Source organism: Amphiura filiformis, chromosome 4, assembly GCF_039555335.1.
Source record: "Amphiura filiformis chromosome 4, Afil_fr2py, whole genome shotgun sequence".
Classification (NCBI taxonomy): Eukaryota; Metazoa; Echinodermata; class Ophiuroidea; order Amphilepidida; family Amphiuridae; genus Amphiura; species Amphiura filiformis.
The window spans coordinates 30,512,702-30,537,782 of NC_092631.1; the positions used below are offsets into that span (position 1 = coordinate 30,512,702).

The 25,081-nt window shown below is 36.4% G+C and overlaps 1 protein-coding gene across 1 annotated transcript; it reads left to right on the plus strand.

Moving 5' to 3' along the window:
• Positions 1 to 26: 26 nt before the first annotated feature.
• LOC140150794 (uncharacterized) lies at positions 27 to 23,517 on the plus strand. Its single transcript, XM_072172917.1, has 8 exons — positions 27 to 299; positions 10,045 to 10,204; positions 14,140 to 14,212; positions 17,324 to 17,417; positions 17,982 to 18,100; positions 19,267 to 19,496; positions 20,761 to 20,837; positions 22,740 to 23,517. The coding sequence occupies exons 1-8, from the start codon at positions 162 to 164 to the stop codon at positions 22,974 to 22,976; spliced, it is 1,128 nt and encodes a 375-aa protein (XP_072029018.1). The 5' UTR covers positions 27 to 161; the 3' UTR covers positions 22,977 to 23,517.
• The last annotated feature ends 1,564 nt before the right edge of the window (positions 23,518 to 25,081 follow it).

A 25,081-nucleotide genomic window follows, 5' to 3' on the forward strand; every position in this document is an offset into this window, starting at 1 on the left:
TTATTGACCAGTCTGCATATATAATAACTATTGAATCTTTGACATGATATACATTTTACAAAAATAACGTCACAAATAGCCTTAAAATTTAAGTAATTTCAGGAGATCAATGATGACTCTCCCCCATTATTTAAGTGGATTAGTCCAATCAAGAAAAAAAGATGGCGGGTGTTACGCCAGCGTTGTTATTTTGCCACCCTTCAATGGAAGCTTTAGCGGATGAAATAGCAAAGAGATGTTCTCATCAGCTCCACATACCCTTAACAACTCCGGCGACACCTATTGGCTCAACTTTACCGGTAATTTTTCTTGTATATGCCTTTGAATGGGATTAAAATTATGTGGTGCCAAATTCGGAAGGGAATTGCGGGCCGGGCTCAATTCCTCTTTGAATGTGGAGCACCACAATAAAATCATCATTGAACCTTCAAAGGTGACTATTAAATTCCAATCAGCCTTCTACACTTCGCATGTACTGCATTATGCTTCGTAGTGACGACTGATTATCTTACAGTCCATATCGTGACGCACTTCTGAAAAATATTCAATTTTCTTTGTGACCTTGCCCTTGGACGTGCGACAAAACGTTCAAACCTGACTCGTAGCCTATTGTTATTATAATGTCATCCTTTCATATTATAATAAAGTAGTCTTCGTAAGATAATCCCTTAAAGAGCTCTTACAGGAAGTTCTAAAGGACGGCCGACTCTACGATTTACCGTTATATTGATCGTATCGATAGAGGATACAGCAGGCAGTGCATTCAGCTCCGATGGACATGATCAGCTGACTCATCGCATGTGCGGGTCGGGCGTCGAGTCAGACAGGAGCGAATTTATTTATTTATTTATTTATTTATTTATTTATTTATTTATTTATTTATTTATTTATTTATTGATTGATTGATTGATTGATTGATTGATTGATTGATTGTTTGTTTGTTTGTTTGTTTGTTTGTTTGTTTGTTTGTTTATTTATTCATTTATAAATTTATTAGGTAAATTTGTTTTTAATTGGGGCTGACTATATTGTTTCTTTATGATTATTTTTGGTATTCAATATTAGTTTCAATACTTATAGGCCTATGCTCCGCTCCGGTACTCTACAATGTTTATTTAATCTTTGTTTGTTTCATTTATTTGCTTATTAATTTTTATTTATTTATGTAGGCCTATTTCAATCTAACTGAATCTAAATCTAACTGAATTTATTTATTCATTGATAAATTAATTTATTAATTTATTTGTAAATATTTATTTATTTATTTAGGCCTATACTACTCCTTGCAGCCTTGTTACTTATTATACTGTGAAAAGTTGTACTTGAAACTTCTAGTCTAAACATTTAAACATGGGTCTATGCTCATGTACATGTATATGCTGCTCTGCAATGTTTATTTAATCTTTGTTTCTTTCATTTATATTTGCTTATTAATTTTTTATATAATAGGCCCCTATTTCAATTTGTATTGTTTTTATATTAATTTTTAGTATTTTCATATCATCTATTTAGTAACATTTTTAGTAACCTCTAATCTCTATCTAATGACACCATAAACATTTTGTCAGAGATGATCAATGGGTATTGATTTATGGACAAGTCAATTGGCCACAATCTATTGACACATGATCTTGTCATCCAGGGAAAATAATCCCACTTATAAATTATAATAATAATAGGCTACGAGTCAGGTTTGAACGTTTTGTGACGTGCGCCGACTAGCGCGACTGACGCATCGCTGTACCGCAGTCCGCACCGCTGTTGTGTTGTATTATGCTTCCGTCAATTGCAAGCCCGGCTACCAGGGACCCGGGCACTGTAGACACAATACCCGGGATGGACTGTCACCCTGAAATTACCAGAAAGTACGTCCCGGTACCGGGACTGTACTATACCGGATGTACAATCAGTCGTCCCCGGTGGCGGGGCCATAAAAATACTTAAATTTTGGATTTGCTGATTAAAAACATTGAAAACTAGAAACCACAGTTGTGTTTGACCAAACACGAATATCTATGCCCGTGGCCCACACTCTCTCTAACACCCCACCAGACCATCACTCTCTTATACTCCACCAGACACTCACTCGCTCTAAAACACCACCAGGCTGGCCCTACTCTCTCTAATACCCCACCATGCCTTCACTCTCTTTTATACCCCATGAGACCATCAATCGCTCTAAAACACCACCAGACTGGACCATACTCTCTCTAATACCCCACCAGACCCTCATTCTCTCCTATACTCCACCAGACACTCACTCGCTCTAAAACACCACCAGGCTGGCCCTACTCTCTCTAATACCCCACCAAGCCTTCACTCTCTCTTATACCCCAATATACACTCACTCTCTCTAAAACACCACCAGACTGGCCCACACTCTCTCTAATAGTACCCCACCAAGCCTTCACTCTCTCTTACACCCCACTATACACCCATTCTCTCTAAAACACCACCAGACTGGCCCACACTCTCTCTAATACCCTACCAAACCTTCACTCTCTCTTATGCTTCCGTCAATTGCAAGCCCGGCTACCAGGGACCCGGGCACTGTAGACACAATACCTGGGACTGTCACCCTGAAATTACCAGAAAGTACGTCCCCGGTACCCCGGACTGTACCCGGGATGTACAATCAGTCGTCCCGGTAGCGGGGCCATAAAAATACTTAAATTTTGGATAAAAAATTTGCTGATTAAAAACATTGAAAATGAATACAGCACTTTGAAACCCGGCTGGCATGGGCGGGGACAGTACCTGGGGTTTCACCCACAATTTGTGCCCCGGTACCCGGGACAATACCCGGGGCATAGCGGGAATTATTACAATTGCCTTTGGTAATCTCCCCGCTGTGCCCGGGTCCCTGGTAGCCGGGCTTGCAATTGACGGAAGCATTACAAGATCGCGCTCTGAAGTTCTACAACAAACTCTATCATTTAATGTCAATTTGGACCCAACTGCACATGCTCTATGCCACAGGAATTCTGTTGCAAAATCCATCACTTTTTTTCCATGTAGTTTTCTCAGTCGTCAATCCAGATCCAGACGGTTGATGACTGAGGGCAGCAGTCTAGAGTAGATGTCAACAGGGTTCGATTTACATGTAGCAAAATGCTCCCCATTTTGGACAACCTGCTACACTAATATAGCAATATTTCACAATGTAAACATGCAAAATGTATGCTAATTAATAAATATTATAAGAACATCACCTAAATAATATTTTTTCGCTAAAAATTGCTATGCAAGTTTTTCAAAGTAAATCGAACCCTGGACGTCAATGCTTGGCAGTATGCGCACGCATCATCACAATTTCCATTGTTTTTTGCCTGGCAGTATGCGCGGATTGCGCGCGCATCATGTATTAGGCCCTTCGCACTTGAGTTTCCTGTTAAAGATTTTGAAAAAGGGACAAGTTGACTTTTAATTAATTAATTATTAATTACCCGGTATCTTAGTTTCAGGGGTGTGATTTTTCCGGATTTTTTTTTTTGTCGCTTTTGGAGTGGCCCTGGACCAAGAGCTAAATGCTTAACAGAGATGTCACATTTCCGGAATTTTCAGTTTCCAGATATGAGAAAATCTCCAATTTTAAAATGAACCCTGACTGGATGATTTATAGACACACTGAACTGTGCAAAAAAGGTGATGCAATTTCTCATGTGTATGTGAATGATATGATACTGGAAGTATGTATTAATTCACAGATAATAAAATGTTTTTATACTATAAAGTGAAGTATTTTAACAGTTTCTCATTTTACCCCATGAAATTGCATCTCCAGTAGTGCTCAAGTGTGTAAAACCCCTCTGCCTTAGGGGAGCTTCGCCCTCTCGACCCCCACTGGGGCATTGCCCCTGGACCCCACCAGGGGCCCTTAAGCGGGCCTTTCTTAAAGCACCAATCACACCCCTGTAGAACTATTAGGCAAAATAAAAAATAAACATGTTTCACATCCCCTCCCGCTTCCTTTTTTTAGGTTTCCTTCAAATATATTTTTATGTTTTGAAATTCAGCTATAACTTTTCAAAAAATATGTCTAGGAAGTTGGAATGCTTTCTATAGCCTTGTTAAGGATGCACACAGGATCACTGAAGTGTTACATGGCCAAAATTGAGTTTTCACCACTAATGTCATCTTCAAACCGTATTTTATCATGTCATTAATAGATTTTAAAGAAATCTTAAAATTTGAACCATAAGAAAAGCTATTTTGAAGACCCTTTTTCATTAAAAATTCGTCAAAATGCAAAAGCAAATAAATCATTGTTTTCCATAATAGATCGCGTTCTAAACGCCAAGCACTGCGGCGATACAGCCAGTCGCAAAGACACGCACACATGGTAAACTGGATGGGCGAGGTGATTGCTGATTGAGGCACTGGAGTCGCTAATCGCGATCACTACCGTTTATCGTCGGTATTGATCTCTTCAAGGTATAGTAAAGCTTGCACCATTTCATTCTTGAAACTGCGGGCCGACAGACCACCACCGTCCCGTCCCAGAATCAGTAGGCCTACTCGATAAATTTAGCGCCAAAAAAAGTGCTGATATAGTGGTATAAAGTGTTTTTATTTTTATATGAACATAATAGTGAATTTTTTATTTGTTTTTGTTTTGTTTTTCAAGTTTCATTCTGAACTTGAAAAGATGAAATTTATCTGTAAGAAGTAGTTACCCGTAAGCTACCCGTAAGAAGCCCTGTAATGATGACGCAATCTGGTAGATAGATAGAAAACGTAGGCCCTAAATATTTTGCTAGTAGGCTAGACTTAGCCCGCACATGTATACATCATTAGGCTTATTATTTTATGTTTAAAAAAATTGTTTTATTTCATTCATTCATTCATTCATTCATTCATTCATTCATTCATTCATTCATTCATTCATTCATTCATTCATTCATTTCATTTCATTGTTATTATTTGATTTACCAAGTTGGTGTAGTTGGACAAGAATATAGGCCTATAGCTTATATGTTATGCAGTCCCAGCCTGTCCTCTGCGGTCGTTCAGTCTCGTCTTAATTTTGAAGACCATAAAAAATAGGCAAGCAGTTACTACCGGTAGGCCTATATTAGATACCTAAGGCCCTGAATAATGTTTCAAAGTGTTATTAAAACACGGATTTAAGATTCGCTTTCAAACGTTCTCTACTCCTGATTGACCATTAACGCAATGTCAAAAAACGTTGACATTTCAGTATCATACTAGGTATAGGCCTACAACTCTATGTCAAAAATGTCAATATTTGAAATCGGCATAGCGAGCACGCGTTTATGAAAGCATTTTCATGAATGTTTTAATGCTAAATAATAATTTCAAATGAGAAGTATAATCGAAAACGCAAATTCATACTTTTTTCATAACCCATTTTAACTACATTTCCATTAGTAGGCCTATTAGGTTTACCATATACCATGATTGCGATAAAGGCTTTTGGTTTTACAACACTTTTGTGTGAATGTTTTGGCGAATGCCTTTTTATTTGCAATGTTTGTCTGGCTTTCAACTTTCACGTTTATAATGTTTTCTGTATAGGCCTACTTTAAAAGGTAAACTGCTTTAAAGCATTTTTTCGTGAATGTTTTCATGCAGTGTTTTAAAACGCTCTTTATAGCATGATGCCTATATACGGTGGCCTACTGCATAAACCACAATCTAATTTAAAGCCATAAGTGTTCCGTTTTCTACTTTTGAAATTAGGCTATGTCAATTTCCGTGTTTTTTAGTTTTCTTGTGACCTCTCCGTGTTTTGCCCGTTTAACATATATAATAGGCCTACTTTTTGTCCGTTTTACAAGAAGTTTATTCAAGACATATTATAACTTTTACCCCACCTTTTACACGTTTATTTGATTGAAAACAACAACAGACACACTTTTTTTTGTTGTTGTATTTTATTCACTTTTTATGCGGTACAAAATATTTTACAACTTTATTGTGGCTTTAGGCCTATAATAGGCCTATGACTTTTGTATGCGTGTTTGATATTCCGTAAAAGTTAAAAATAAAATATGATAACAACAAACAATTACAATAACAAAAAGCGGAATATTGAGTAATGCGACACATCAGAATCTTTTAAAATTTTACTTGGAATTCCTGTGATGTAGGTAGGCCTAGCTATATAACGGGCGTTCAAATGCCTAGGCCCCTATCTTTGGCGCAGACGGGCAGCGGTGGTGCCTCTCAAGAAAAAAGCACGGAGTAGTAACAACATCATGTTTATGGTTCAGAAAAGGACAATGAACATAAAAATGCAATATTTGTCAACACAAAAAAAAAAGAAAAAAAAAAAGAAAAAAAGAAAAGAAAATCACCAAAAGCGATAAATTAAAATCATTGCATTTTTAAAGCAAAATTATGAAAATTATGAAAAAAACAGAAATGGCAATTATCATGATTATGTCTCAATTTATTCTTCATTTCATAAAACTTCCTGATTATCTGCTAAAATAATTACTTGTCAGTTATTCTATGCTACTTTTAATGTTCTGATGTCCGCAAATTTTAATACAGAGCATGATACGGAACAGGACAAAATTGTGCTTAAATTAATATGGTTTCGTTCGCGTAACCTGTCTGTCTGTCCGCGCGCCCAGTCGCTCCTCAAACGCCGACGCGACGCCGCGGCCTTGTCGGACGCTCTGCTGCACCATGGAAACAAGACTGAAGTAAATAAAATGGCTACTCCATGTGGATAAACATCTGCCGAAGGTGCACGGATAATTTTGTCATATTGTATATTTTACCTTCTAAATCACCAAAAAATGCCAATCTGCTGCAGTTGGACGCCTTCTCATTTTCTAACTTGACCAAACGTCACAAGTCACCGGATTATATATTTATGGAATAATCTTCAAAAATGGACCTAAAATCCGCTGTATTTTTCTAAATCGCGATTTTCGCAAGTTCACTTTTGACCACTTTTTACCATTTTGGTCCGCCATAGCGTCTAAATGAAGCATCACTGAGGTAAGTTTTTAAGTCAAGCGTTTAGATATGGCCAAAATCTAGATAGTGTTTTTTTCATTTTTTTAAGGGTGGTGCAATAATTATGTGTACCCCGGGTGAATTATAGGGGGGCAAAGATTTTTGGCAGGCCAAAAGGGGGCAAGCATTTTTGGCAGGTCGAAAGGGGGGGTCAAGCGATTTTTTGGCAGGTCGAAAGGGGGGGCAAGCAATTTTTGGCACAGATATTTTGGGCACCGTTTCTATATTACGCCCTAAAAAGGCGTAGGAAAACGTTACGAACACGTTCAAATATGCAAAATTTCCTGCTCGCTTCGCTCGCATTATATGTTAAGACTATTTAAGGTTTTAAATTTGGGTTCCCCAAAATCTTGCATGTGTAAGGGGGGGCAAAGATTTTTGGCACGTCAAAAGGGGGCAAAGGTTTTTGCACGCAGTCGAAAGGGGGGGCAAAGGTTTTTAGCACGACCAAAGGGGGGGGGCAAGCGATTTTGGCAGACCATTTTGAGAATTCACCCCGGGTACATAATTATTGCACCACCCCTAAATTAGGGCCTAGAACTTTTTTTATCACCCATGATTCAAATATTTGAACACGGGTCACACGTTTTTACTGATTTTTTGCCTATATTTTAAAAACTAAGCAAAATTTCAAAAAATAAAAAACACTTTCTAGATTTATTTGTCTAAATTAATAAAATTCATGTTTTACAGTTTTTGATTTTCAAATAATTTTTTTATGGCGGACCAAAAATTTTTGGTCAAAAAAGCCGTTTTTTTGGATTTTCTCGAAAATTGTACTTTTTGATCCAAAACTGACATTTTAAATGGATTTATGAGCTCATTTCCTTAAAAAAATGTATACTTTTATATACTTTACATAAATAGTTTTCGAGTTATGAGGTGAATAATAATGGATAATTAGTGATCCTGTGTGCCTCCTTAAGATACAAGAAACATTTTAGGAAGGTTTTGTGATCATTGGAGGGGTGTAACTCTCAGAACAATTAACAAATAAAGAAGGGCCTCCTTCTTTTTCCAGGCATTATTGTATACGCTAAAACAGCTCTAAGTATGGGTATTTACACCAATTTTGCGATAAAAAATAGAAAATAAAAAGCCCCCTCCTCCTTTTTTTTTTTTTTTTTGGGATGTGAAACATGTTTTATTTTTTACTTGGCCTTACAAGCAACTATTGACTCATTTTGACTAGAGCGGGCATTTTTAATTTCATATTTGATTTTACAAATAAAGTGAAGGTGGAGTTGTACTCTTTGGTCATTCATCATTATTGGTGATATATTATTAAGGGGGTACTACACCCCTAGACAATGTTTTGCTTATTTTTGCGTTTTTCTCAAAAGTTATAGCGCATTGGTGATAAGTAAGATATGTATATTATAGGGGCAAAGACTACAATTACTGCACAGAAAATTCAGCAACTCAAGGCAAGTAGGTATTGATTTATTGATCAAATATTGGTTTTCCCTCATTTTTGACTGTAACTCCACAACTGTTGCCTTTGCTGAAATAAAATTTCCAGTGCAGTAGTTGTAGTCCTTGCCCCTATAATATACATATCTTACTTGTACCCAATGCGCTATCATTTTTGAGAAAAATGCAAAAATAGGCACAAAATTGGGCAGGGGTGTAGTACCCCTTAAAGTCAGAAAATGGCAAGTACATGTAGAAGTAGTTGAAAGTTATTTTAAAGGGGAAAATTAGAAATAAAAATAAAATATAATTATTTTGAGATTTTCAATTTTGGACGCGGGCGGTAAACAGGAAACTAATAATCAAGTGCGAAGGGCCTTATGCTCAGGGATCGTAGCCTCATAGGCTTGGGCGACTGAGTCGCCAATAGTCGCAACTATTACTGGTAGTATAGTCGCATGCTGTGCACCAAATGATTGTGATCATGGTTTTGTGAATTCTGGCTAATAAACAGTTACAAATGTAGTATCGGGAGATTTCATGCAGCATGTCCTGCTCCCCCCCCCCTTCCCCAATCATTCCTGAACTAATACTAAAAAAAACAATGAACCCTCATGAAAAATCACCAGTTGTTCTCTGGGGCCATAGACACGAATACTGACATGGTTATTAAGTTCTACCTCAGGCCTTCACATTGGTGGAGCTCCATCAATCACACTCCCGGTTTTGTTGATTTTTGAGGAGCTCAATTTGGAATCCAACCATGCAACGGGCGATAAATGTTACATACCGTGTAGGTCATGTCGGTGGTTTTTAACAGTCATAGTATCTGCAAGTTGAAAATACTGCTCATTCGGAAATTCCTAAATGCCTTCCGATTTCTCTTTCAGACATTATTATTTACCAAAACGGGCAACAATCTGTCCTTTTAAGTTTAAATCTCACTTGTTTTAACAATGTTTACTGCACTGTACAATTCAGAATTTCCTTTTCAATATCTCTGCCCAGTCATTATTACATCGACCGATTTTCAAAACACGCACGCAAACCAAAAACAAAATGGTTGTATGTGCGATTCCCGACCCATGCCTCCGAGCACTACATGTACCTATCATTCTTGTGGAGAAACGATCTTCGCACTTGTATTTTTGGAACGATGAGATGACCCAATGACCCGACATGATTTGTTATTGTTTCTCAAGTCGATTGCCACACTATTTCGTTCGCAGAGCCTTTACTAACATGTTGTTTCAATAGATCGTTATTATTATTATTCAGAATGATTGATCTTCAGTTCTTGGAGTAATTTATTTTTGACATTTTATTTGAAATGATCGTAATTCCAAAATAAGGAGCGCTGTTATTTACGCTCCCGACTATGCGCAGTAGGAGCGCCTGCCGCGCCATCACACTCTTCAAAAATAAAGGACTGCTACATGTCTCAAATTTATATGGGGTACAGGGAGTGTCCATCTGCATAATTTTGATCAGGGTTGTGGCACTCAGTCTCCATCTCATTGCACTATCAGATCATGCAGGATGCTTAGGTTGCCACTGCCTGTCAGTTACTTTTTTCATGTTTGGTAGTTTTTGGGATAATACTAAATGCTAGTTTTCTTTCTCCATACCGTACTCCAGGAAAATTCACCACCAAATTTTACGGATCCAAGCACATCCAAAGTTTATCGTAAACTTCAGCAGCCAGTGCAATTCTGCAAGACCATCAAGTGGGACCGCTTCAAAGATAACTGGCCTAATTTGTTCATTGATAAAGTCAAAAGCTATGCTGGAAGAGATGGTAAGCAAATAAGCATTTATGGATATTATGGGCCTGTGTTTTTTCTTTCAGTCCTACATTTAAAGCTGATAGAGCCATTAATTTGGAAAGGGGAATGGGTATATGTACTATCAAAGTATACAAATATTATTAATTTCTATGTAGGGCTTTTCAGTCCAAAGGACCCAATCAATGCAGAAAAATAAATCAAGAAAAGCAAAAGATAAAAATTTGCAAATCTCCAAAACCAAATGGAAAAAGTTAATAAATCGTATTTGACTCAACATATGATATATATATAACAAATTTAAATTTAATATTGATGATGCTGATTAAGTTCTTGGAATGGTTTAATCTGGGGGTTTAATAGGCAAACAACTTTATACAATGTGTACCCGGTATCTGTGGATTTTGTCCATGGTGCAAAATGTGTATATATGTGGAAATGTGGATTTTGTTCATAGGGTGCAAAATAAACAACACAACTTATATAGATGCTGATGATGGCCCATTGTAAGAACTTAGAAGTGAAATGCCTCACAAGTTTTCAGTTGGAAACCCATACCTTTATTGTACTGTTATTTCATTTTTCAATCAAAAATATGTATCATCATATTGGCAGCATTCAATTTACTTGGTGTAGCAGAGCAAAATGCTCCTCATTTTGGACAACCTGCTACACAAATAACAGCTTGTACAGCATATTTTAATTAATAACAAATTAAACATAGGCCTATATGAGCCTAATACCATAAGAACATCACCTAAATAATGTTTTAACTAATTTTAATTGCTAACGCTGATCATTGAAGTACATTTTATTAGAGTTGGGCGACTATCACTTTTTTCCTAGTCGACTAGTCGGCAGCAAATAGTCGCGACTACGACTATAGTCGCGACTATCTGTGGTTAAAATTGGGCTGAAAAATCGGGTGAAAGATTGGTGGCAATTTAGTATTTATAATGCATGATTACAGGACCCGTGATTGCCGGCATCGCATCACAGTTTGCTACACAAACCAGCACTGTTGCGATACAAATTGCTACACTGTATCGCATGCGTTTGCGATGCAAATATTTGACTGTAAAATGCTGTAATATAGGCCTAACTTTTCTGTTCAATTAAATTCACTTGCCACTTTCCAGCAACAGCACAAGAAACTTCATATAATTTCTCAAACCTTCAATATTCCAATAGCGATCTTTGTTCGTTTCCATGTTTTGCTGTGCATGAAAATATGTAAACATGCCGGTGCGGCAGTGCATATTTTCCATGGTATGCTCTTGAACGTGTTGCATCGTGCATGTACGATTAACTTTCACCTCCGACCTACGTCACCTGACCTCATCTAGACTACTGCAGGGGTGGCATTGCAACATTACGACTGTTTGTCAGCTAATTTGTTTATTTTCCTGTTGCTTTCTAAATATTCTGTTACCACAATAAGCATAGATTTTTGAAATTATGTGAAAAGTACTTCTAATCTAATAATATTTTCCTAAATTTTCCCTTTTGGAAAACACTTCTCGGAAGTTCTCGCTGTTTCTTTCCAAAGTTAAAATAATCTCATACCTTCAGTAGTTGGTACAAACACCCAACCTGGGTCTGTACATGCACGCTATGACGCTGCTACACCTGTTATCGCTGCATAAATTATAATCATAATGAGATGTTCGACAGTTCTAAGTAATTTGAGTTTTTGACGGCTTTTATCTTGTGGGAAAGTAGTTCGACAACAAGTCAATAACACCAATTTAATGATGATTTATGGACTTTATGATTACTTGTTGGTTAGTGTTACTATTGGTAAGACAATGACTAACATTTTTTCACATTTTTCGCAGTTTATATGTTAGTATTTGGTTGGTTTTGGTGCGAATAACTGCCACTTTTAAAGTAATTTTTTAACACAAAAATATACTTGCATTAGTCGACTTTTGGTTTTCAATAGTCGTAGTCGTCGACTAACGACTATTGGCGACTTAGTCGCCCAACTCTTCATTTTATACTGGGTCATTTGGGAAATACTGGAAATGTTGTCCAAGAGATCATAGTTGAATGAAGCAGGGTTTTGGTCATGTGACTTTGATAACCTCATCAGAATCACATGACATGCATGCATTGCATTACGTGATGTTGAGTTGGTAGACCGCTGGTAAATAAATATTAATAACTGTCTAATGAGTCGAGTGTGATGGTCGAAATATTATCATGAGGAGAAAGATCTTGTTTCACCAGCTAAGTGGAATGGAACTATACATCTTTCACTGAGTGATATTTCTACCAACTTCAGACAGTTAATAATGTTTATTTTAAATCACTCTCGATTCTACAACTTTTCAAAAATAATTTATACTCATATGACAACGCAAAACAAGTTTTGCTGTTAAAAAAAAAAAATATTTCCAATCATTAATTACCCACAACTAAATCAGTGAGTCTACATGTAAGAGCCAGTGTATAGGGCAGATTGCGCTACATGTAATCTGTTTCCTGCATGCGCACATAGCATATACTGTACTATGACTAATGTGCAGAAGTGTTGTTTAGATCTGTAAAACTATCAAATGCCATTGGTTGATAGTAAAAATATTGGATGGTAATCAGTGCACTGTCTTGAATTTATCTATAAATTATAATATAAGTATTGGCAGCCCCTGTTGAGATCTGGATTATTGCAACAATGTACATTGTAGATGTGTTGTTTTATCCTCACCCTTGCTAGCTTAAACCATTGTGTATTTAGGATGTCCATGTCTTCTGGTTTATTAACATTTTTTATGAAATTAATCATTTATAATTTTGGTGTGTCCTTCATGTAAGACATGCAGAGTTAGACTACAGTGTAAGACATGCAGAGTTAGACTACAGTGGAAATTTTTGAATTGAATGAACACAGCCTGACATAGCGTGATGATTTTGTACACTGTGCTATGTACAACAGGGTGTGCGACTATGTGTGCGTAACGCAGAAGTGAATCCAACCATGCCAAGGCACTTGTGATTGAGTAGTATATTGTATCCAAGGTTGTGTGTTTGTGTTGTAGTTTAATTTGAAATATATATGCGATGTACAGTCGCGGTTGGATTATGTATAGCTGTTGAAAGCTGTGTTCATTCAATTGAAAATCCTAGTATAGGGTAAAGACTTGGTAAGCTTACTACACAAGATAGCATGGAATATATATGCATTTTTGAAACATCTTGGTTGAAAAAGTGGTGGAGGAGTTTATTTGAGGGGGGGGGGGACTCTTCAAGGAAATACGGTACTGTCAGTATAAATTACAGATTCATGTAAAATGTCTTATTTTGTCTTAAGTTAAATACCCAGCTTTCGGCTGAACCACTAGCAGGCTATGTTAGCACATCTATGACAACGACAAAGGTACCAAAATCTGGATTTTGATGATCCTCCGGATGAGCAAATCACTGAATGGGCCTTTAATTGAGGGATTACACCGATCACTGAATAAAGCTCACTCAATAAAGTTTGCATCTAAGGCCGTGTAAAATTAATATTTTGGTTCTCGTCCCCTCCCTCCTCAATTTCTGGGATTTGTCAGATTTTTTTGATTTTTTTAGATTTTTCAATTTTTTAGACTTTGGAATGATTTATGAAATCTTCATACATATAAATAAGTTTATTAGAGAACAAGCATCACTTCCAAGTCTTTTTGTGGTACTCTAGGGGTTTATCCTCAGAATCTCACATTTGAAAAAAAAAAAAAAAAGGGCCTCATCGTTTCCTCTAGCACTGTTGGAGAAGACCGAAAACTACTGACAATGCTAATTTTACACTGAAAAAAAAAAAAAAAAAAAAAAAAACACCTCCCTCCCTCATCAATTCATGAAAATCCTCTGGGCGAGAACCAAAACATTAATTTTATACGGCCTAAACTAGTTTTTGGTGATTTCTTACATGAAGGGGTAACCATAATTTCTTCTTTTTTTACAGTGATATTTGTTGGAAGTTTTCATTCTCAGGATGTAGTCTTTGAACAACTCTCCATTCTGTACACAATGCCAAGGTAGGCTTCACTGTATTAAAAAAATCTTATTTCACACAAATCTTGATTACATTTATGTGAATTGTACAGCCCCATACCACCATCAGGGCTTAAGGTTTTTTGGATATGATCATTTTCACGGTAAAGGGTGTAACTTTGGATTTTTAACATTTTGATCCGTAGTGTTCTAATAAAGCCACAGAATTCCATGATTTTTGGCCACATAATTCATCTAGTAAGCAGCTACGTTTGGTATCATAATCATCTTCGGGAGTTACTGCGTTCAGTTTTAGCAGGCTTAAATGTAGGCCTACTTAATATTGCCATTTTGAAAAACTATAAAAAACAGTAACATTTTTGTAAAACCCTGTGTTTTCTTCAGTTAGTTCATGGATAATTTTTCTTATCCTGAAAGTACGGTCATATGTTCAGTAAACACTGCCACATTAGATTTAATTGTGAACAGCCCTGTATTTTTGAGAACCGGACTTCGATATTTGTCGCTTCGAGGCTTCATTTTCCGTTAACAATTGTTAACAAACTTTGTGGGTATAGCTTTGGTTCATAATTCTTGGTTATTTCTTCACTTCTTCTTGATTCATAACAGTTGATATCTTAACTTGAAATGGGTAACAAAAATTAGTCGATTTGCAAGCTTTTAAAATTTTTATAAAATCTTGACTTCAAAGAGCCGATTTTCCGTTAACTTTTTGAAGCCTCCGAAACAAACTGTTCAGCAAGCTTGGGCAAATATAAATAAAAGAGCTCATCCAATCTATTTATCAAAATGTAGCAAAGTAGATCCTCAAGTCACTTGTTTTTAAATCGTGGAGATATATATCACCGTTTGAAAATGGGACCCAGTACAAACTTTCCGTTAACAATTGAAGCCTCCGAAACAAATGAAGCCTCCAAAACAACAATAAGGTTAATTATCATCTATGCATATCTAAATTGGTGTGTTTCATACTGATATCTGCATTGTAATTGTTACTTGATATGTGCAGAATGTCATAAATTTAAAAAAAATTGATATTATGGTTAATGTTTGAAAAATATACTGATACCCCAAAAAGCCTGTTTCGGAGGCTTCACATGCAAATTAACACCATACTTAACAAATGGGTGAAAAAATTAACATGTGATAAATCTACAATATCTGCCACATAGAATCACTGATTCAATACACACAAGAAAATAACAGCTTAGATGATCCCAACAGTGTTGTTTTCAAAAAATCTACTTCTGCAATGTTTAACCATTGTTAACATGAAGCCTCCGAAACAAAAAAAATGACTTGCTGTGATAATTCAATTTTTGTCACAACTGAAATTCAATACTTAGAAGCAATGCATGAAAATTGGTAATTGTGATATTTTTTGCCTATTTTTTCATGTCAACTTGTAGTAGTTAGCCAAATATTTTACTTTTATGATCACCTGTGTTGTTAACTGAAGCCTCCGAAACACAAATCGCTTGAATTGCCAATTCTAAAAAATAACTCCAATTTCTGTGAAACTTGGCTGGGAGGTTCCTTTCATCAAGTAGTATTTGTACATGAAGTTAGACATTCAAATTATTTTAGGAACCTAATTAAAACTTTAAAAAAATGTTTAAGGTTGGGAAATTTCCATTGCAAATGACACTTGATGTAAAAAATTTTCAAAACTGCAATTACAAACATAGCAAAACATGGTGTAAAATTTAACGTATATCTGTTGACTTACTTTGGAATGGGATTTCACATGTATTCCAGCTTTCATGTCATAATTTTCTGAGCTTACATGTAAAATACATTTTTTCTTAGATTTTAACCAAAATGTTATGGAAATGTCAGATTTTTTATCAGAAATCAAAAGGTTTAAGCCTTGAAACATTATTTTACTGGAATTTAAGTTGCTTCTATGCATAATTTCAGTAAACAGAAACATATTTAAGTGGTTTGAAATTTTGACCCTAAAAATCAAAAGTTACACCCTTTACTGTGAAAATGACCATATTGCAAACAGGCCTCCAAAAACCGCGGGAACGGCGTTCCCAGAAAGGTCACAGAGGTCACAGAAAAAAAAATTGCAAAAAAAAAAACCTTGGAGAACCACTGGACCTATTAATATTATGAAACTTCAGGATCATTCACAGTTAATTTAAAAAAAAAGGGGAAAAAATCAGAAAAAAAATTACGAAAAAATTACAGTTTGTTATCCTGTTTATGCAAACCATTAACTAATGTTTATTTCTTCATCTATCACATATTATAGATGCATTGGTTTTCCATGCATTTATAATATGTGATAGATGAAGAGGTAAACACAAGTTAATGGTTTGCATATTAAGGATAACAAACTGTAATTTTTTCGTCATTTTTTTCCATTTTTTTTCCAAATTATCTGTGAATAATCCTAACCCTTCAGAATAGGTCCAGTGGTTCTTCAAAGTTGCAAAATACTTCTAAAAAAATGTTAAAAAATAAATAAAAAATTGTTTTGAGTTTTGACAGTAATACTTTGATTTTAAGTTGTGTTTTTTTTGTAAAAAAGAATGTAAATTTTATAGAAAACTGTTCCAAAATAAGGCTCAGATTGCACGAGAGAGCATCTAAACCCTGAGAGCTTCCAGGGCCCTTAAGCGGGCCCTGGACCCCGGCCGTTAGGATTTCGCACTTGTCATTAAGTTCCCAGACAGCAGAAAATTTTCTGGAGGCCTGATTTTTGCAAAACCGCTTGACCAGATTCGTTTAAATTCATATATATATTGTGTACAGTAATATTAATGTGTACCATAAACAAATTCATCAGTAGGATTGTATATCATAATATTGCATATTTTTGATTGACAAGCCAGAAATTTTACTCATGACTTCAGCTTTTGCATCTTGGCACTTTTACTCCCAGGATCAATGTTGTTTTCAGCGGGACATTTTACAAAGATGTTTTTAAAAAAAATTTTGTTATTAAGAGCCACAACAGCCTCATCAAAGGGTATTCGGGGGTACATGTATGTTTCTCTCAATTTTTTAACAAGCTGCAAAAGCCAGTTCAAACCCCAGTTATGAAAATCGCCTTTTGGTGGGGACACATTTAATGCACCACCGGGCATAATTGACTAATCTACTTGTTTAATTCATATCAACAGATACCTTGTGAGGTCTTTCAAGTTTATCCTGCCATATTTTCCAACCAGTACCATGGAAAGGGTGGATACAGAAGGTCAAGTGGCTACTGCAAAGGTAAACTTATACATTCAAATACAACTGATAATGTTTTGATCTTATAATATGAAATTGGTTAGTTTTTTTCAAACCAGATTTTTTGGCATATTTGTAATGTTCACTCATAACTTGCACCTAAATGGAATCAGCCAAATTTGGTGCGTTTGTAGGTCAACAGAGTAAAAAAAATTAAAAAATCCACCCAAAGCCCACGGTACTACATCATGTATAATGTATGTTCCCCCCCCCCCACTCTTGTAGCAGAAACTGACACTAGCTTCATTTTCATGATTTTGTGACTTAACCCCCTTTTGATCTAGGATCCTCAATTTTCAATGAGATTTTTAAAAAGTTTGCTTTGATGGGGGGCGGGGTGTCCCTATGATGCTATGCTAGTACTGTGTGCAGGGTTAACACCTTTTAGATCCAAGGGCAGAGCACTTGAAAGCTGCAGATCTCCATGGTAATTGTTTTCTTTAACATGCATGATACAGAAATGTGTCTTGTACAAATGTAAGATTGTGTTAGTAAATGTCAGATAAATAGTGATTATAGTTAATATAATTTGAATATCTTCTCTAGGTATTGGCTACTATGTTGTCCTCCATCCCAACTACAACCAGAGGACCAGCACAGATTGTCATGTTTGATATACATGCCTTACAGGAAAGATTCTACTTCACGGATCAAGTCATACCAAGGTAATACAAACTATCTACAGTATATTATACGCAGGGCACGAATTAGGAATTTTGAAGGGCAAGGCATCAATGTCATTTAGTGCTGAAGAATGCTTTGAAACTTGAAGCAGTTCTGAGGCATCAAATGCCAAGTCTTAAGGTTAATGCGAGCCCTGATTATACGTGGCACAGTCTGATCCACTTAGACCATTTGAACATTATACCATTGATTGCTATTAAACTTAATTAGAAGAATTTTTGAACTTATAAACTTGTTAAGTACCTTAGCTTATTGAATTTGAAATCCTTAAAGTCCCTGGCAGGGCCGTTCCGACCATTGGGCCAGGTAAGGCGGTCGCCTAGGGCGGCAAACATAGAGGCGCAAAAAGGCGCAAAAAAAAAAACAGGAATGGAGAAAGAAAGGGAAGAAAAAATGACAGCGCCTCCCTTAAGGGGCGCCAAATTGATCAATTCAGGAGTGATTCTGCGCCCCTCCAAGTGATGAAAGTCTAAATTTTCGCACAAAATCATTATAACCCAAATTAATTAGTGGTAAGCCCTATATTTGTGCACATTTTTGCTCACTCCTCTCGCAATTGTGTCAAGAATTATGTATCCTTAGCACTGGGCGCCTCAAAGCCTAGCTCTGTCACTGGAAAAAACTGATGAGTTTTCAAGGGGTAACCCCTTAACACTTTTTTGGTATGCTCTGGTGGGGCGGCAGGGAGAGGCTTTGCCTAGGGCGGCAAAATCCCTAGGAACGGCCCTGGTCCCTGGCATACTTGGTTGAAAAGTTTATTGTATGCCTTATGTTTTTTATGGTTAATTTGCACCTTTTCATTATTGCCAACTTTGGTTTGATTAGATCGGCAGCAATCGCGTCGTCGCATAAGACGCTTGTCGAAGAGCGAGTATGTAGGATGTTCTATAATAATACGCGAACAAGATTGTAGTACACGCAACTAAAACGGTAAACAAGTTTCGTTCATTTCATCAAAAGGGGAGTTTTCATGACAGGAAAATATTTTTGCTAAATAAAACTGTGTTTTAATTATTCAAATAATATTCAACTGACTAAGATGACTATCGTAGTATCATTTATTCTCTAATTAATTTGTTGATAATTAAGCTAGAACCCATACAAAGTAAAGCTGCTACATGTATACTATGATGTTAATGTCCTGCAGGCTGGAATCGGCCATCCCGCTTCTATTGAGGGAGATACTTACCCTTCCTGATGAGATGAAATCAAAAATAACAATTGCATTCCCTGATGAGGGCGCTACTAAGAGATTTGGCAGCATGTTTGGAGACTCCCCTATTGGATCCCCTGATGATGGCACTATTAAGAAATACCCCATTGTGACATGCACAAAGGTGCGAGATGGAGATAAACGTATTGTCACTGTCAAGGAAGGTAGGTGTGTCCATTGAGGTAGAACCAAAGAGTACCAACTCCACCATGTTTGTGTGTCGCTCAGTCATGGAGGTATATAAAGTGTACTTCCGCATTTTGTTTCAAAGTGTGTGCTTTCTTTTGCGGTTCTGCATTGTAACATGTTGTGCCAAAAACATGCACAAGCACTGCATGCACAAACCTTTGTAACACCTAAGCTTAAAAGTTATTGTTTCGAGGTCTTGCCGAAAAATACTGGAGGTTCACTATTAATATTTGCCCATCCAGTAACAATAAATCAATACATGGGATTTACCATAACAGTACACGCAGGGCAATTTTGAGTCTGTACTTTTGGGTGAAATACATCCTGGGCCTGATTTATCATAGATTTGCTAGCCATAAGAAGTACCAAACCATTTAAGTTCTCCAACTCATTGTGTCTTTGATTGTGTTCATTATATAGGTAGATGTGTTGATGTCCATTGCCTTAAAAATGTTTGTCATAATCCACCTTGTCTTGATAAACTTGGATCTTAACAAATACTTTGATATTGATAACCACATTTGACCATTTTCAGCCATATTTGACCCAATCTGTAACTTATACATACCGTATTCGGCCCAGGGTGCTTTAAAACAAAGTCATCGTGAATGGGCGCTTATTTTTTACATAATTGCATATGTAAAAAGTGGCCCACAATATGGATTTTATGTGTAGAATAAACTGTAGTTGGTTCTGTGTTTGATACATGTGTAGCTGGATCCTGCACATAAAGATAGAGAATCATATGAAGTCGCTGGGTGGGTGCTTATAAGAGCATGGGCAGTTAATGGAACAAATACGGTAATAAAAATAAGCAAACTGCAACCAAATCAGTTAAGAATTTGCATTCTGGACCCACAAGGCCAAACAAAAATGTTTATATGTTTCTGGTAACATAAGTGCTCCATTAATATTGAACAGCTAAATATTGGTCTGCTAAATATTTTATTTTAGTCATTATATATAATTCTGGCCACATGACTTAGGCCAAAAAAATTATTGTTTGGTTGTCCTCGACCTCTTATTGGAGAGCGGGTGAATTGCCTTTTCATCAAATTAAACAAACTAAAAACACCACAACAGAGTGATCAAGGATAGAAATAATTGAAATATTTCTGAGTGAGTACCAGATTACTTGGATCTGAAAAAGAACCTTTTCTACTTTAATTAGCTATGAACGATCCTGATGAATTTGTTTCAAGATAAAAAAATGAGTATGTTTGCTTTGTTTGCCAACAGGTAATCCAAAAGGTCGGCATGTTATTATAGTAGATGATCTTGTTCAGACTGGTGGAACACTGATCAACTGTGCAAAGGTAAGTAGGTGACAAGGCACAAAACCACAGGGGTAATGCTATGTCATAGCTGACATATTGGGTTGTTGAACTTGGCCAAAGAAGAATCAAATGTAATATCATCTTGGGATAGCGATATGAAATAAACATTAATAATACAAATTGTGGGATAGGCTTTTACGACAGGAATTCATAACCAGGTTTTTTTTAAAAGTATTTTGCTGAAAGGGTATTTTCAATTTTTTTTGGACCCTTTCAAGTGTGAATTTTTCCTCTGACGGGGTCAAAAACATTGCCCAAGGGGTATTTTTATAATATTATTTTTGAAGACAATGTGTGGGTTTTTGGAGCAGTGGCGGATCTAGAGCAGTCAGAAGGGGGGGGGGGCAATTTTAGAAGAAAATAATAAAATGTAAAAAAAGCCCTGAGAAGTAACAAACGTTTGCAAAATGAAGACCTAATTGAAGCGATTTGGTGGACCATTTTGGTACTATTACTGTGTAAAATTTAAGTTTGAAGAGTTGAAAAAGCCGAAAATTTGTGAAATGACAATCCGTGAAGCCTTTCGTTGTCACGTTTTCCCTATTATTGTAGGCCTATAAATTGTGTTCAACATAGAGCCTAAATTGGCAAATGTCGAAAGCAGAAGCGAAAATGGTCACTTGTTTATCCACTACGCATTGGGGTGTCTGAGGGGGTGTTCCCCCCTTAGAGGGACAATTTTGCACAATTTAAGTCAAATTGAAGCCATTTGGTGCATCATTTAAACAGAAAAAAAAGACCCGAACTCAATTTGCAAAATTTCAAACTGACACTATTATAAGTCTTTAGACTCCCAATCCCTAAATGTGATGGGCCCTGCATATCAGGAGTAGGTCCTAAATGTCAAAAGCAGAGAATAAATGCACAATATCAAGTGTTTCTCTATTCAATTCTTGCCAGATTTGAACGTGTACGTTTTCAAGATTTTATATGCGTTGGAGTTTGGGACTTTGGATTTGAAGGGGTCCGCAAAGTACCTGAACGCGTAAATACGCGTGTTTTGTGCGTTTAAGTAAACCCTGTTCATAACAATTAGTGGGTTTTTAGCGGGTTCACCCGTTGGACAAGTTTAAAACTGTCAAGCTTTCGTCAGGAGTAGCTCTGACTTCTTCAGGACAAGAACAAAGTACCTAAGAATGAGACATGTAGACCGCTCCTTGCCTACTGATGGCTCTGAAAAGAGCCGTTCACTGAAGACTGTCCCTTGTCAACAGAGAACAAGCAGATCTCGCCTATCTGCTAATTTGAAAGGTTTTGGTGGCTCTGAAAAGAGCCGTTTACTGAAGACTGCCCCTTGTCTGTTATGTTAGTCTCTGTTTAAGAGTGGCATCTCTGCATACTAGATGCATTCTTTAGCATTAACTGATCTATAAATAGCAGCCAATCCTCAAAATAACTTGATAACTATTAACTAATGTTGTGAAATTGTACCTTAGTTTTGAAGTTGAGATGCATTGTTTGAAAATGGGGGTTTGCATGGTTGTTTGTGTTCTGTGTGTAACACAAAAGTTACACTCAAGCATAAAGATGCAAATTATCATTCGATTTTGGGTTCTTACCGATAAATGCAGGAGGTACGCTATAATTTGGCCTCCATGAGTGACAAACCAAACGATTTTGAGTTCTTACCGATAAATGCAGGAGGTACACTATAATTTGGCCTCCATGAGTGACAAACCAAACTGACAGATATACCATATCACACACACACACGGCCATTTGAGTAGGTATTCTTTGGGTGTAATAATCTCTTTCAATGTAACACACTACCACAGTGATCAATGACAATTTGTTATTATGTTGAGTGTACATACTGTCCATATTGTTTACAATAACTAACACATATTTATTTTCTTTGTTTCATTATTGATTTCATGACAGGCACTTCTAGATCAGGATGCCGCGTCTGTCAGTGCCTATGTGACTCACGCAGTGTTCCCTCAGGAATCATGGGAGGCATTCACTGACAAATCTAAGATAGACATGAAGTTCTTCTGGATAACTGACTCCATTCCCCATGCGACAGAAATAGCCAAGCATGCACCATTTAAGTTGCTGTCACTGTGTGATGCCATTTCTGATGCTCTGCTTGGCTATGATTTAGTGTCTTACAATTAATTGGGGAATGTGTATTGAAGATACGTTGAGGTACTTATAACTCTCAGTAGAATTATACCAGATAACTGAAATATTCCACCTGGGAATAGGTGGGTAATATTTTACACAGAATGCTCCAAAGAAGTACATAAGTTTAAACTTTCACATTCCATATTGTCCATTAAATTATTCTCCTTTGTTTTGTTGGGTTTCTCATAGATATTTGTTAAGAACCCGACACTGTCACAGATGTAATTATGACAATATCAATCTTATTGCCATTCAAGCCCACAAAGTTGGTACAACACAATTTTAAAACAGGGTTAGGCTTTATGTCACAAAATGCACTTTGGGGTTTTTTAGTTGATAAGAAAATATCGCTTAAATTACCTAGTTTTGTTTAAAATGTACCAAATGGACCAAACAATGTCTTTCATGTATACAATTATGAGGGAATTATTAGAATCATGACTTGGCCTGCCACTGAAAATGGCCAACAATTATAATTATATATTGTGCAAAGAGGTATTGTAGAGCTTCCTTTTATATTTTACTCATAGATTATTTAATAAAAATCTAGCCAATAAAATGAAGTAGATGTAGGATTTGATCTTTATGTAGAGAAGTCAATTATAGCATTGAGATATAGATACTTTTGTCAAATTGTATCACAAACTCTGCATTCTTAGTCAGCGGGTGAGTGTGGTTTAGCTTAAGTGCTAAATTTGGTTGGTTCATGTGTGCGGTCTATCAGGTGATAGACAGCAGTGGCTGTGTTGTTGCGCAACATGCTTGTCATGGCGGAGGTATGTAGCGCATTATAATTATATGCCTAGAGCATAATACGTTTTTGGTAATGCCAATAGAGATAGTAAAAACAAAAAATGTCTATCATTTATTCTCGAATTTGTCATATTTATTTGCTTCTCATACATCCAAAAAACTCAAAACTTGGAATAAGAATGCTTTGGTGATGGGATTCCATTTGATGAACTCAAACCACCGACTTATTATTGTGCCTACAATGCAGGGGCGTAGCCAGCTTTCTTGGTCCCTGACCAAGAAAAATTTTGGAGGCACAGACGAAAAAAATTGCAGTTGCATCATACAATACATAGCTCTAGACTGTATGTCTTCGAGCTTCCCGTAAAGGGCCTTATTGGGATGATGTGCGTGTGTAGCGCGAAAAATGGTATTTTACACTATTTTCGCCCATTATCCTGCTAAAAAGGGCTTTATTGTTACAATGTGTGCGCGTAGCGTGGAAAAATTTTGTATTGTACACTATTTTGGCCCTGAATTTTGCTAGAAAAGGGCTCCTTGCCCTTTTCTTTTCCTTTGCCCTCCTGATTTTCTCTTTCATTTTTTTGTCAGAGGGCACTTTTTCTTTCATTTTTTTTTTGTCAGGGGGCACTCTGCCCCCCGCTGGCTACGCTTCTGCTACAATGTCATACACAGCTGTCTATATCACATGACTACTTGCCTAAAAACAACTTGTTTTATGCATGTTATTTTTGGATTCATGGTTTATCCATGGTTAAATTTTTAAAACAATTTCATTCAAATTTCCCAGACTGGAAGTTTGTGTACATGTATACTAAGGACCAAAAAATATAGATAATATTTCTTTGTTCGAATTTAACACTTACTCAGAACACTGACTTTGTGTATCAAAATGTGCAAAATGGTTCTACACTCTAACTCAAAACAAGAGCCCTTCTGAGTGTCAACTGTGAAGCTTACATATAGGAACTCACTATTTATATTTTAAGTCATGAATATTATCCAAAGTTTAATTATTTTCCACATGTGCATGCATTGGAAATAACTGAAAGAAATCTTGTTTCAGCTTGACCCCTTGCAGTGGTTGTCAAATTTGCATTTTAGCACATTCCTTTTATATAATCAGAATAATAAGGGGAATTTTGTTTTAAATAAAAAAATGTAATTTCTTGTCCGCGTAGCCTTTTTAACTAAAAAAAAGTGTAGCACTTTGGGTTTTTGGCCAATGGAAGCTTAGACACAACTTTTTAGCTGAGACAAACCTTTTTTGTTGTTTCCTAGTAATAGTATTAAATGTGAAATGTTTAATATGATATGATGCACACTATTATTGCCTAGTGTTC

Coding starts and splice junctions, on each gene's coding strand:
- LOC140150794 (XM_072172917.1), top strand. CDS start 162: ATGGCGGGTGTTACGCCAGCGTTGTTATTTTGCCACCCTTCAATGGAA. Junction 300..10,044: donor CTATTGGCTCAACTTTACCG/GTAATTTTTCTT, acceptor ACCGTACTCCAG/GAAAATTCACCACCAAATTT. Junction 18,101..19,266: donor ACGGATCAAGTCATACCAAG/GTAATACAAACT, acceptor AATGTCCTGCAG/GCTGGAATCGGCCATCCCGC.